Genomic DNA, 13504 nt, shown 5'->3' with positions numbered 1-13504 from the left:
CACCTTAAAAACGAACATACGTTCCTTGAGGTTTATTTTTAATTTCAGGCTTCATTGTTATTGCCTCTAGATGGCAGGGGTTGACCGCTGACAACACACGGCTTTAACAACGTAACCATGTTAAAGTTATGGCAGACAGTTTTCATGGTTACCAGCTACTAAAGACAAAGCCAGGTGGCAGTTAGACAGTGATGCATCGATGACAAAAGACCAATTGGCCTCCTATTGTTACACTAAATTGCATGTTCAGTGCTGAAGTTTGGACATACAACATAAAAGTATTATTTCTATGGGGTACAGTAGTACAACTCTAGCCTGTTTCCAGATCTGTTTGTGCTGTATAGCCAACTCCTATGGTTGATGGGACCATAGGAGTTGGATATACTGCACAAACTGATCTAGGACCAGTTTAGCATAGCTCAACTTCACTTTAGCATCTTACCCGGCCTCTCTGCAACACTTTTGGCCGGTGGAGGCCCTTGTTGACGAACACAGGCTGCTGGGGCTTGTTGTGGGGCGAGGCGACCTGCATCTCGGGGTAGATGGTGTCCAGGTACCACTTGAAAGAGCGACACTGCAGCCGTTGGCGCACCGCCTGCCGCTCGCTGATGTCGCCATAGGCACGTTCCCGGAGTTCCGGCCGCAGGTTTAAGTACTGTTCCTGATTGGACAAGACAGGAAATAGGTGAAATTGATGACATACACTCAGTTGATTGCTATAGAAACGTTCCATGCCAATCCACACCCTTTAATACAGCTGTATCTCTGTTGTCTGTAAAAGTACAGAGTTTACAGGGCAGATCAGGTTCTAAAGTCAATTTGTAAACAAACGTATCAGAAAAACGGAATAAACCTGAGACAAACTACTGTAGAGAGTGATTCAGAAATATTTCTAGTAATGAACTGGAATCTCGACAAGTCAACAGTACTCCGAGTTGTTCCACCCTCTCTTAGGTCATGAAAGCAGCTTGTATTTTCTGGGTGGTAAGACTCAAAATAAATATTTCAGAGGTAAGATTGAAAACTCTTAGATCTATTTCGATTAGCCGATAAAATCAAGAATTTTACCTTTATTGAGAATCTGTTTAATATAGGCCGGCTATTTCCATGGAAACAAAACTTGTTCCAATCTCTGATTAGTGTGGAGATGGAGAAGTCAGAACTGGCCAACCCAAACTTCATCTTAAAGGGAAAATCCACTCAAAAACAGTCATTGCATATTGAATCATCTTGATGAGGCAGGTGACACTTTGCTTCTTGAAAGTCCAATATCTTGAAAACTTCACTGCCGACATGCAAAAAATAAATAAAATAGGACTGTATCAAGAGTGGACTATTGGAAAAAATATATTTTTTAAATAACCCTCTAGAAGATTTTAACTGCTGGGAACATTGATACACTACAGCAGTGGTTCCCAAACATTTTATAGTCCCGTACCCCTTCAAACATTCAACCTCCAGCTGTACCCCCTCTAGCACCAGGGTCAGCGCACTCTCAAACGTTGTTTTTTACCATCATTGTAAGCCTGCCACACACACACTATACGATACATTTATTAAACATAAGAATGAGTGTGAGTTTGTGTCACAACCCGGCAAGTGACAAAGAGCTCTTATAGGACCAGGGCACAAATAATAATCAATAACTTTGCTCTTTATTTAACCATCTTACATATAAAACCTTACTTGTTCATTGAAAATTGTGAATAACTCACCACAGGTTAATGAGAAGGGTGTGCTTGAAATGATGCACATAACTCGGCAATGTTGGGTTGTAATGGAGAGTCTAAGTCTTAAACCATTTCCCACACACAGTCTGTGCCTGTATTTAGTTTTCATTCTAGTGAGAATCCACTCACATAGATACAAAGGGCATCAGTGTCTTTACAGCGTGATTTGCCAAGGCAGGATGCTCTGAGCGCAGCCCAATCCAGAAATCTGGCAGTGACTTCTGATTAAATTCAATTTTCACAGAACCACTTGTTGCAATTTCGATGAGGCTCTCTTGTTCAGATATCGGTACGTGGACTGGAGGCAGGGCATGAAAGGATAACGAATCCAGTTGTTTGTGTCATCCGTTTCGGGAAAGTACCTGCGTAATTGCCCACCCACTCACTCAGGTACTTCGCTATATCACAGGTTATTTGCACACCAAAAAATCATACAATGATGGAAATACCTTAATGCAGAGCTCCAACTTCTTAATCATAGCCTCAATTTTGTCCCGCACATTGAATATAGTTGCAGAGAGTCTCTGTAATCCCAGATTCAGATCATTCAGGCGAGAAAAAACATCACCCAGATAGGCCAGTCGTGTGAGAAACTTGTCATCATGCAAGCGGTCAGACAAGTGCAAATTATGGTCACACTTCTGTATGTTGTAAAAGCGTTACACGGTCGCTGCCCATATCATTGCATAGTGCAGAAAATACACGAGAGTTCAGGGGCCTTGTTTTAACAAAGTTAACCCTTTTCACTGTAGTGTCCAAAATGTCTTTCAAGCTGTCAGGCATTCCCTTGGCAGCAAGAGCCTCTCGGTGGATGCTGCAGTGTACCCAAATGGCATCGGGTGCAACTGCTTGCACGCGCGTTACCACTCCACTACGTCTCCCCATCATCACTTTTGCGCCATCAGTACAAATACCAACACATCCTGACCACTAAAGTCCATTTAATGTCACAAAGCTGTCCAGTACTTAAAAAATATCCTCTCCTGTTGTCCTGGTTTGCAGAAGAGGATGTCTTCCTTAATTGATCCCCCATAAACGTAACAGACATATACCAGGAGCTGTGCCAGGCCTGCCACCTCTGTTGACTCATCCTGCTGTAACGCATAGAATTCACTGGCTTGTATGCGAAGCAGTAATTGTTTAAAACATCTCCTGCCATGTCACTGATGCATCGTGAAACAGTGTTGTTTGATGAAGACATTGTCTGTATAGTTTTTTGGCCCTTTTCCCCCAGCATTGTCCCAGCCATATCCGCAGCAGCAGGAAGAATTAAGTCCTCCACAATAGTATGGGGTTTGCCTGTCCTAGCCACTCGGTAGCTCACAATATAAGACGTTTCTAGCCCCTCATTATTAATGGTATCTGTTGCTTTTATACATGTCTTACTACTTGAAAGTCATTCATTCTCAGTCAAAGAACACCTGTGGCTTATTTTCAAATTGGCATGTTTTGTTTCTAAATGTCTGCGCAAGAGTGAAGGTTTCATCGAGTTGTGAGATAGTACTTTTGCACATATAACACTGTGGCTGAGGAAAGGCACTACCACCAATATAAGTGAACCCCAAATCAATGTAGTTCTCATCATGTTTGCGCCTCTTCGATGGTCCAACGTCCCTGTCTGTTGTTCGGTGCTTTCCCGGGTAAGGGGGCAGTAGCTCTTCAGCTGCATCAGATTCACAACTGTCAGTGTCCATGCTAGCTGGGCTAACAACAAATGTAGAATTACTGATGTTAGCATTGGATGTGCTCATTGAAGCAGAACAACTTGTGTCGTCGACAGGTGCAGGTGTAGTACTGCTGGTAGTAGCAGGTGTAGTACTGCTGGTAGTAGCAGGTGTAGTACTGCTGGTAGTAGCAGGTGTAGTACTACTGGTAGTAGCAGTACTACCAGTAGAGCTGGTATGTGTCTCTATGAACACGGGCCTTACTAAATGGACTGTTTGAAAATGTGAAGAAATTATTATTATATATATATATATATATATTTTAAATGTGAATCACATTTTTATTTGGCATACCACCGACGACATTGCGCGTACCCCTGTCTGGGAATACCTGCACTACACTGTTGAATTAACAATTCAGAGTAAGGGAAGGCAATTTACGAATCACACTCTTAGTTCAATGTCCAGTAAATCATTTCAAAGTGGAAGGTGGGAAAGAGCACAGAAGAGAGACGAGACTAAGCAGCACAAACCTTCCCGAAAACAGTGGCTCTCTCTTGTGGATGCCATATGTGCACCAAGACATCTAAGTAATAACAATTACGTAAGTAATTAATCAAATCCAAGGCCTCTTCTGTTTAGTTTGGAAACAACAACTGTTCACACACAGGGGGAATGATGAGAAAACAAATGCAGCCTCACTTGTACATTGACGTGTGTGAATGGGAGATCTCTCAGGAGAACCCAAACAACACAATTGGCTTCCTTTCCAATTAGGTTGGCTATTTTCAGACTGTGGAAAGCAATTATAGCTCTTTGTAGCTTGGAAAGGAGCAAACATCACTGTGCTAATAAAGACAGAGCTGAGAGTGGTTAGAAGAAACGCTGATCTCATCGGATGTTTAGTTTACTTGCGGTCATAACAGGAGCCTCAGGAAAAGGTTGAATGTGATCTCTTCAGATCTGGACCCGTTATGATCTAAAAAAGGCTAAACTGATCCTAGATCAGCACTCCTACTCTGATACGCTGAATACGGGCCCAGTAGTTTTCAGTCTAGGTATCTATGGGCCCATGTGCGTTCTGGATTTCATACAAACCCAGTTTAATGGATTTTAATTTTAATTTCAGGCCCTGAACCAATGGAGAATGGGTGATTTTATAAACTGAATTTCAATTGTGTGTAATTAGTGCCATCGCCCTCTGAGGTACCTTGTATTCATCCATCCATACGTGGGCCAATCGCAGGGAGTTGTGGGCCATGGTGTCCTGACCTCCGGGTGAACCGTAAGGCCGGCGTTTACGGAATATATGACCCACCCGCGCGCAGGGGATGATTAGGAGCTGGCCACCACACATCCAGATCTGATAAAGAGAAAGTCATATGAGTATTTGACTTCTTGGTTCGAGCGCCAGGACACTTCAACAAGGCAATATTGTTTGTACGTTAAAAATACCCTTTCACTAAATCCATGGGGGAGGGAGCAAGAAAGAGTACAGACTACATGGCCAAGTATCCTACCATGAAAACCACCGGGTGAGCACATGCTGTTGCCAAAACCCTAATGTCCCCCCTCTCCAAACAAAATCCCTTCCCCATAACACCTCAACCTCTACACCTGAATAAACCAACAGTGCACAGGAGAAGCCCGTCGTAGTTGTTATAAGAAAGAAAAGTTTTGGGAAATGCTAGGACATAGGACTTAATTCAATGACCATAATTAATTAATAAGAGCAGTACAAGTCTGGCCAAATATCAGCTCCACTCCCCATTGCTCGAGAGCCATATGATTAATGTCATCTGACAATGTTCCACATACATAACATTCCCTTACTGAAGTCATATATTGGACTCTCTTTTCAAACAGGGTAACATTGCAAAACATGACAAGGCAGCCTTGCCAAGAATATTAAACAGGACTGGAAGAGAAATGTCCAACTCTGATGTGGTAAAAGCAAGAGAAGTAAAAACACTGAGGCGAGACAGGAAAATTGATGTTGGATGGATTCATGTAGCAAGTCAATATGCAGTTGCTAGTCTGCTGAGATCCAACTCAACTGGACCAAAACGTAATGTTGAGAAATAATTGCCTTTGGCTGTCGGTTATGACATTTTATTTCATTCTGTATTTTTTTTAAGGGGGAAAAGCTTGTTTAAGTCTGCTGAGGCAAAGCATTAGAAGAAATGAGCCAAAACGTGGGTAAATAAAGCAACTGTCTAGAGCTCATGGTGAGCGTTTGACATGTCATAGCTCATTTGACCAGGAGCGTGCGTGTAAATTTGGCAGCCACCCTAAAATAGAAATTACATTTTTCAACTGAAAGTCTATGTTTACATTCTAGTCATGTAGCAGACGCTCTCATCCAGAGCTGCTCCTCTCCAGAGCTGCTCCTCTCCAGAGCTGCTCCTCTCCAGAGCGACTTACAGGAGCAATTAGGGTTAAGTGCCTTGCTGAAGGGCACAGACTTTTCACCTAGTCCGATACAGGATTGAACTAGCAACCTTTCGGTTACTGGCCCAATGCTCTTAACCGCTAGGCTACCTGCCACCCCATGTGTTACTTTAAGAGTATCTGCACCGTTCCTAAGAATAAAATGTAGCAGTATTGCAGTGAGTGGGATACAGTGAGTGTGATGGTGTGTGGCCCTTTTACTTACACGGAAGGAGATCTCAAGGTTCTCACCACCCCAGATGTCCATGCCGCTGTCGTATTGGCCCAGCTCGTTAAAGTACTTCCTGTCCATGGCAAACAGACCACCTGCCATGGTGGGAGACCTAGGGCAAGGAGAAGGAGTGAAAAGGCAGAATGTGAGTCTGCATTCTAGCTACTACAGTATCCTTTGAAGTAGCACAAGCATCAAGACACTAAGGCTGAGTTCACACAGGCAGCCCAATTCTGAGCTTTTACCCAATAATTGGCAGAAGATCTGATTGGTCAAAAGACCAATTATTAGCAAAATATCTGATCTCATTGGTCAAAATAACAATTATTAGCAGAAGCTCTGATCTGATTAGTCAAAAGATCAGATCTTTTGACCAAAGACCAGAATTGGGCTGCCTATAGACACATCCTAAGATGTGAGACATGCCTCTGCATCTCCTAGTCCGGCTAAAAGATGGGCTGCAACCAGACAGATTGTGTCAGGAAATTACTGATTGAGCCAATAGTTTTTCAATGGGAGTCAACTGTTGACAGAGAACAATATGTTAGCCTTTGTGCGTATGCAACTTGTCTGAAAAGAGTTGATCTTTTGACGATGAATGTGTATATGTTTTCAGGCGTCTCTGTGCGACCGTAGCCTTAGGCTTATATGCTTATGTAAAGCCCAGAGCACAAGCATGTGAGAGAAACGGAGAGAAATTAAGAGGCAGCGTAAACAAAGGGGTGTCCGAGTTGCCCTTTAGGCTAAACCATCCTATGCCATAGTAATGGATTTAAAGCACCCGGGCCTCTTCAAAACGGGGATCGATTCAGTCCCTAGAATCAAGCGTGCTACTACGGCCACTAATTAGCTTTCACATGACTCCATACGTGAGGGAGATGGGTGAAGTCTACTCTATATCAGATGGCCTTTATTGATACCGTATCAGGTTCGTGCACACTGGGAGGCCATTCAAATCAAATGGGGGAAAATAAAAAAGCCAATCGAATTGAGCTTTAAGGAAACATTTCCAGGACATAAGAGTATAGGGCAGGCCAGCCTTAAACAACATAATAATTACAAATAAACTACAAATAGGATTTACTGTTTTTACTGCATCTATAATGTGTCAAATCTAGCTTGGGGTTTGCACTTTGGGGTTATTCCTTTCCACAGCTCAATTTAGTATTTGAGATGATTGGACATACAGTGCCTTACAAAAATATTCAGATCACCTTTTGTTACAAATAGGGATTAAAAATAATTTGTCAATCTATACAAAATACAAAAATAAAAGGTGAACGGTCATACTCACAAAATTCATAACTTAAATATAGTCGTCGCAAGAGTATTCTGCCCCTTTGTTTAGGTAAGCCTAAATTAGTTCAGGAGTAAAATTTGGCTTAACAAATCACATAATAAGTTACATGGGGTTGACATGATTTAGAATGACTAATGCGAAAATGGTGCCGGAGAAGGCTGAGGTTTTACGTGTTCCTAACCGATTGTGTTTCTTCGTTGTTTGTAACTTCATTTTTTACTTATTTTGTAAATAATGTTGCTGCTACGGTCTCTTATGACCAAAAAGAGCTTCTGGACATCAGAACTGGGATTACCCACCACGAACTGGCAGAATAGTTTATTCCTTTAACGAACCAAACGTGGATGACATAGTGCTTTCCCGGGAACAGGCCCAGATCCCCGTCATTTGCGTGAAGAGAAGGCGGAGAAAAAGGGGCCGGATGGCGGGCTGCCTGCTGAGAATCCGTAGACGATCGAACAAATCTTCCATTCTGCTAGCAAACGTGCAATCTTTGGAAAATAAAATCGATGACCTACGCGGAAGATTAAACTACCAACAGGACATTCAAATCTGTAATATCTTATACTTCGCGGAGTCGTGGTTGAACGACGACATTATCAACATACATATACACTGTATCGGCAGGATAGAACAGCGGCGTCTGGTAAGACAAGGTGCGGCGGACTATGTATTTTTGTAAATAACAGCTTGTGCACGATATCTAAGGAAGTCTCAAGGTTTTGCTCACCTGAGGTAGAGTATCTCATGATAAGCTGTAGAACACACTATCTACCTAGAGAGTTTATCTGTATTTTTCGTAGCCGTGTACATTACACCATAGACTGATGCTGGCACTAAGACCGCACTCAATGAACTGTATTCCGCCATAAGCAAACAGGAAAACACTCAACCAGAGGCGGCGCTCCTAGTGGCCGGGGACTTTAATGCAGGGAAACTTACATCCGTTTTACCAAATTTCTATCAGCATGTTAAATGTGCAACCAGAGGGAAAATAACTCTGGACCACCTATACTCCACACACAGAGAAGCATAACAAAGCTCTCCCTCGCCCTCCATTTGGCAAATCTGACCATAATTCTATCCTCCTGATTCCTGCGTACAAGCAAAAATTAAAGCAGGAAGCACCAGTGACTCGAACAATAAAAAAGTGGTCAGATGAAGCAGATGCTAAGCTACAGGACTGCTTTGCTAGCACAGACTGGAATATGTTCCGGGATTCCTCCGATGGCATTGAGGAGTACACCACATCAGTCATTGGCTTCATCAATAAGTGCATCGATGACGTCGTCCCCACAGTGACCGTACATACATACCCCAATTAGAAGCCATGGATTACAGGCAACATCCGCACTGAGCTAAAGGCTAGAGCTGCCACTTTAAAGGTGCGGGACTCTAACCCGGAAGCTTATAAGAAATCCCGCTATGCCCTCAGACGACCCATCAACCAGGCAAAGCATCAATACAGGACTAAGATTGAGTCGTACTACACCGGCTCTGACGCTCGTCGGATGTGGCAGGGCTTGCAAACCATTACAGACAACAAAGGGAAGCACAGCCGAGAGCTGCCCAGTGACACGAGCCTAATAGCTGAGCTAAACTACTTCTATGCTCGCTTCGAGGCAAATAACACAAACATGCATGAGAGCGCCAGCTATTCCGGAAGACTGTGTGATCACGCGCTCCGCAGCCGATTTGAGTAAGACCTTTAAACAGGTCAACATTCACAAGGACGCAGGGCAAGACGGATTACGAGGAGGACGTGTACTGCGAGCATGCGCTGACCAACTGACAAGTATCTTCTCTGACATTTTCAAACCCCTCCATAGATCCAGTCCAATTTGCATACCGCCATAACAGATCCACAGATGATGCAATCTCTATTGCACTCCACACTGCCCTTTCCCACCTGGACAAAAGGAACACCAATGTGAGAATGCTATTCATTGACTACAGCTCAGCGTTCAACACCATAGTACCCTCAAAGCTCATCAATAAGCTAAGGACCCTGGGACTAAACACCTCCCTCTGCAACTGGATCCTGGACTTCCTGACAGGCCGCCCCCAGGTGGTAAGGGTAGGTAACAACACATCCGCCACACTGATCCTAAAACAGGGGCCCCTCAGTGGTGCGTGCTCAGTCCCCTCCTGTACTCCCTGTTCACTCATGACTGCACGGCCAGGCACGACTCCAACATCATCATTAAGTTTGCTGATGACACAATAGTGGTAGGCCTGATCCCCGACAACGACGAGACAGCCTATAGGGAGGAGGTCAGAGACCTGGCCATGTGGTGTCAGGACAACAACCTCTCCCTCAACGTGATCAAGACAAAGGCGATGATTGTGGACTACAGGAAAAAGAGGACAGAACACGGCCCCATTCTCATCGACAGGGCTGCAGTGGAGCAGGTTGAGAGCTTCAAGTTCCTTGGTGTCCACATCACCAACTAAGAGGGCACGACAAAACCTATTCCCCCTCAGGAGACTGAAAAGATTTGGCATGGGTCCTCAGATCCTCAAAAGGTTCTACAGCTGCACCATCGAGAGCATCCTGACTGGTTGCATCACTGCCTGTTATGGCAACTGCTCGGCCTCTGACCGCAAGGCACTACAGAATGTAGTGCGTACGGCCAAGCTTCCTGCCATCCAGGACCTCTATACCAGGCGGTGTCAGAGGAAGGCCCTAAACATTGTCAAAGACTCCAGCCACCCTAGTCATAGACTGTTCTCTCTGCAACCGCACGGCAAGCTGTACCGGAGCACCAAGAGGCTTCTAAACAGCTTATACCCCCAAGCCATAAGACTCCTGAACATCTAATCAAATGGCTACCCAGACTATTTGCATTGCCCCCCCCCTCTTTCACACCGCTGCTACTCTCTGTTGTTATCATCTATGCATAGTCACTTTAATAACTAATATTACCTCAATTACCTCGACTAACCGGTGCCCCCGCACATTGACAATGTACCAGAACCCCTCTATATATACTCTCGCTATTGTTATTTTACTGCTGCTCTATAGTTACTTGTTACTTTTATTCTCTAAAAATTTTTTTAAACCACATTGTTGGTTAGGGGCTCGTAAGTAAGCATTTCACTGTAAGGTGCTGTATTCGGCACATGTGACTAATTAACTTTGTTATGATAAACCTTCCTCTATCCTCCATACATACAACATCTGTAAGGTCCCTCAGTCAAGTATTGAATTTCAAGCACAGATTCAACTACGAAGAGCTTTTAGAGAGCCACAAAGAATGACAGTGATTGGTAGATGGGTAACAATAACAAAATCAGACATTGACTATCTCGTCAAGTAAGTAATTATGCTCTGGATTATATATTAAACCAAAGATACAGTTGTCCTTCTGAACTGAGCTGAAAGACAGGAATGAAACTGCTCAGGGATGTTACCATGAGGCCATTGGTGATTCTAAAACATCTTTGTAGTGACTCCACAATAATGACCTAAAAGACAGTGAAAAGAATACAAATATACAGAATATGAAATATTCCAAAACATGCATATTGTATGCAACAAGGCACTAAAGTAATACTGAGAAAAAAAACTGAGCAACCAGGGGAGAAGGGCCTTGGTCAGGGAGGTAACCAAGAACCCGATGGTCACTCTGACAGAGCTTCAGAGTTCCTCTGTGGAGATGGGAGAACCTTCCAGAAGGACAACCATCTCTGCAGAACACCAATCAGGCCTTTATGGTAGAGTGGCCAGATGGAAGCCACTCCTCAGTTAAACGCACATGACAGAAGGCTTGGAGTTTGCCAAAAGGCACCTAATGACTCTCAGACCATCAAAAACAAGATTCTCTGGTCTGATGAAACCAATATTGAACTCTTTGGCCTGAATACCAATCATCACGTCTGGAGGAAACCAGGCACCGCTCATCACCTGGCCAATACCATCCCTACGGTGAAGAATTGTGCTGGCAGGTTTCACGCTGTAGGGATGATTTCAGTGGCAGGCACTGGGACACTCGTCAGGATCAAGGCGAAGATGAACGGATGGAAACCTGCTCCAGACCTCAGACTGGGGCGAAGGTTCACCCTCCAACAGGAAAACGACCTTAAGCACACAGCCAAGACAAAGCAGGAGTGGCTTCAGGACAAGTCTCTGAATGTCCTTGAGTGGCCCAGCCAGACCCGGGCTTGAGAGACCTGAAAATAACTGTGCAGCAACGCTCCCCATCCAACCTGACAGAGCTTGAGAGGATCTGCAGAGAAGAATGGGAGAAACTCCACAAATACAGGTGTGCCAAGCTTGTGTTTCATACCCAAGAACACTCGAGGATGTAATTGCTGTCAAAGGTGCTTCAACAAAGTACTGAATAAAGGGTCTTAATACTTACGTAAATGTGATATAAAAATAAAAATATATATTTATAAATAAATGAGCTAAAATTTCTAACCAGTTTTTACTTCGTCATTATGGGGTATTGTGTGTAGATTGATGATGGGGGGAAAACTATTCAATCAATTTTAGAATAAGGCTGTAACCTTACAAAATGTGGAAAAAGTCAAGGTGTCGGAATACTTTCAGAAGGCACCATATACAGTTGAAGTCGAAAGTTTACATACACCTTAGACAAATACATTTAAACTCAGTTTTTCACAATTCTTGACATTTAATCCGGGTAAAAATTCCCTGTCTTAGGTCAGTTAGGATCACCACTTTATTTTAAGATTGTGAAATGTCAGAATAATAGTAGAGAGAATGATTTATTTCGTCACATTCCCAGTGGGTCAGAAGTTTACATACACTCAATTCGTATTTGGTAGCATTGCCTTTAAATTGTTTACCTTGGGTCAAACGTTTCGGGTGCCTTCCACAAGCTTCCCACAATAAGTTGGGTGAATTTTAGCCCATTCCTCCTGACAGAGCTGGTGTAACTGAGTCAGGTTTCTAGGCCTCCTTGCTCGCACACGCTTTATCAGTTCTGCCCACAAACTTTCTATTGGGTTGGGGTCAGGGCTTTGTGATGGCCACTCGAATACCTTGACTCTGTTGTCCTTAAGCCATTTTGCCACCACTTTGGAAGATACTTGGGGTCATTGTCCATTTGGAAGACCCATTTGCGACCATGAGATGTTGCTTCAATACAGCCACATAATTTTCCTTCCTCATAATGTCATCTATTTTGTGAAGTGCACCAGTCCCTCCTGCAGCAAAGCACCCCCACAACACGATGCTGCCACCACCGTGCTTCGCAGTTGGGATGGTGTTCTTCGGCTTGCAAGCCTCCCCCTTTTTCCTCCAAACATAACAATGGTCATTATGGCCAAACAGCTCTATTTTTGTTTCATCAGACCAGAGGACATTTCTCCAAAAAGTATGATCTTTGTCCCCATGTGTAGTTGCAAACCGTAGTCTGGCTTTTTTATGGTAGTTTTGGAGAAGTGGCTTCTTCCTTGCTGAGTAGCCTTTCAGGTTATGGCGATATAGGACTTGTTTTACTGTGGATACAGATACTTTTGTACCTGTTTCCTCCAGCATCTTCACAAGGTCCTTTGCTGTTGTTCTGGGACTGATTTGCACTTTTCGCACCAAAGTATGTTCATCTCTAGGAGACAGAACGTGTCTCCTTCCTGAGCGGTATGACAGCTGCGTGGTCCCATGGTGTTTATACTTGCGTACTATTGTTTGTACAGATGAACGTGGTACCTTCAGGCGTTTTGAAATTGCCTCCAAGGATGAACCAGACTTGTGGAGGTCTACAATTTTTTTCCTGAGGTCTTGGCTGATTTCTTTTGATTTTCCCATGATGTCAAGCAAAGAGGCACTGAGTTTGAAGGTAGGCCTTGAAATACACCCACAGGTACACCTCCAATTGACTCAAATTCTGTAAATACGCCTATCAGAAGCTTCTAAAGCTATGACATCATTTTCTGGAATTTTCCAAGCTGTTTAAAGGCACAGTCAACTTAGTGTATGTAAACTTCTGATCCACTGGAATTGTGATACAGTGAATTATAAGTGAAATAATCTGTCTGTAAACAATTGTTGGAAAAATTACTTGTGTTATGCACAAAGTAGATGTCCTAACAGACTTGCCAAAACTATAGTTTGTTAACAAGAAATTTGTGGAGTGGTTGAAAAACTTGTATGTAAGTGTATGTAAACTTCCGACTGCAA

The 13504-nt window shown here is 43.5% G+C and overlaps 1 protein-coding gene across 2 annotated transcripts in view; it reads right to left on the bottom strand.

Moving 5' to 3' along the window:
- Window positions 1-13504, bottom strand: part of LOC115150557 (polypeptide N-acetylgalactosaminyltransferase 11) — a 46742-nt gene that overhangs the window by 10730 nt on the left and 22508 nt on the right. Inside the window, exons 7-9 of one of the 2 annotated variants that reach the window (XM_029693989.1) lie at window positions 6051-6168; window positions 4605-4757; window positions 443-661 (exon numbers count right to left, since the gene is read on the bottom strand). In XM_029693989.1, the coding sequence (XP_029549849.1) occupies window positions 443-661; window positions 4605-4757; window positions 6051-6168 (490 nt within the window). The remainder of the gene's footprint in view (window positions 1-442; window positions 662-4604; window positions 4758-6050; window positions 6169-13504) is intronic. The other variant, XM_029693995.1, reaches the window with a different exon arrangement.

The sequence above is a fragment of the Salmo trutta genome, chromosome 2, assembly GCF_901001165.1.
Source record: "Salmo trutta chromosome 2, fSalTru1.1, whole genome shotgun sequence".
In the NCBI taxonomy this organism is placed as follows: Eukaryota; Metazoa; Chordata; class Actinopteri; order Salmoniformes; family Salmonidae; genus Salmo; species Salmo trutta.
The sequence above is the reverse complement of the archived record's forward strand: the minus strand, read 5'-3'. Positions and strand labels throughout refer to the sequence as shown.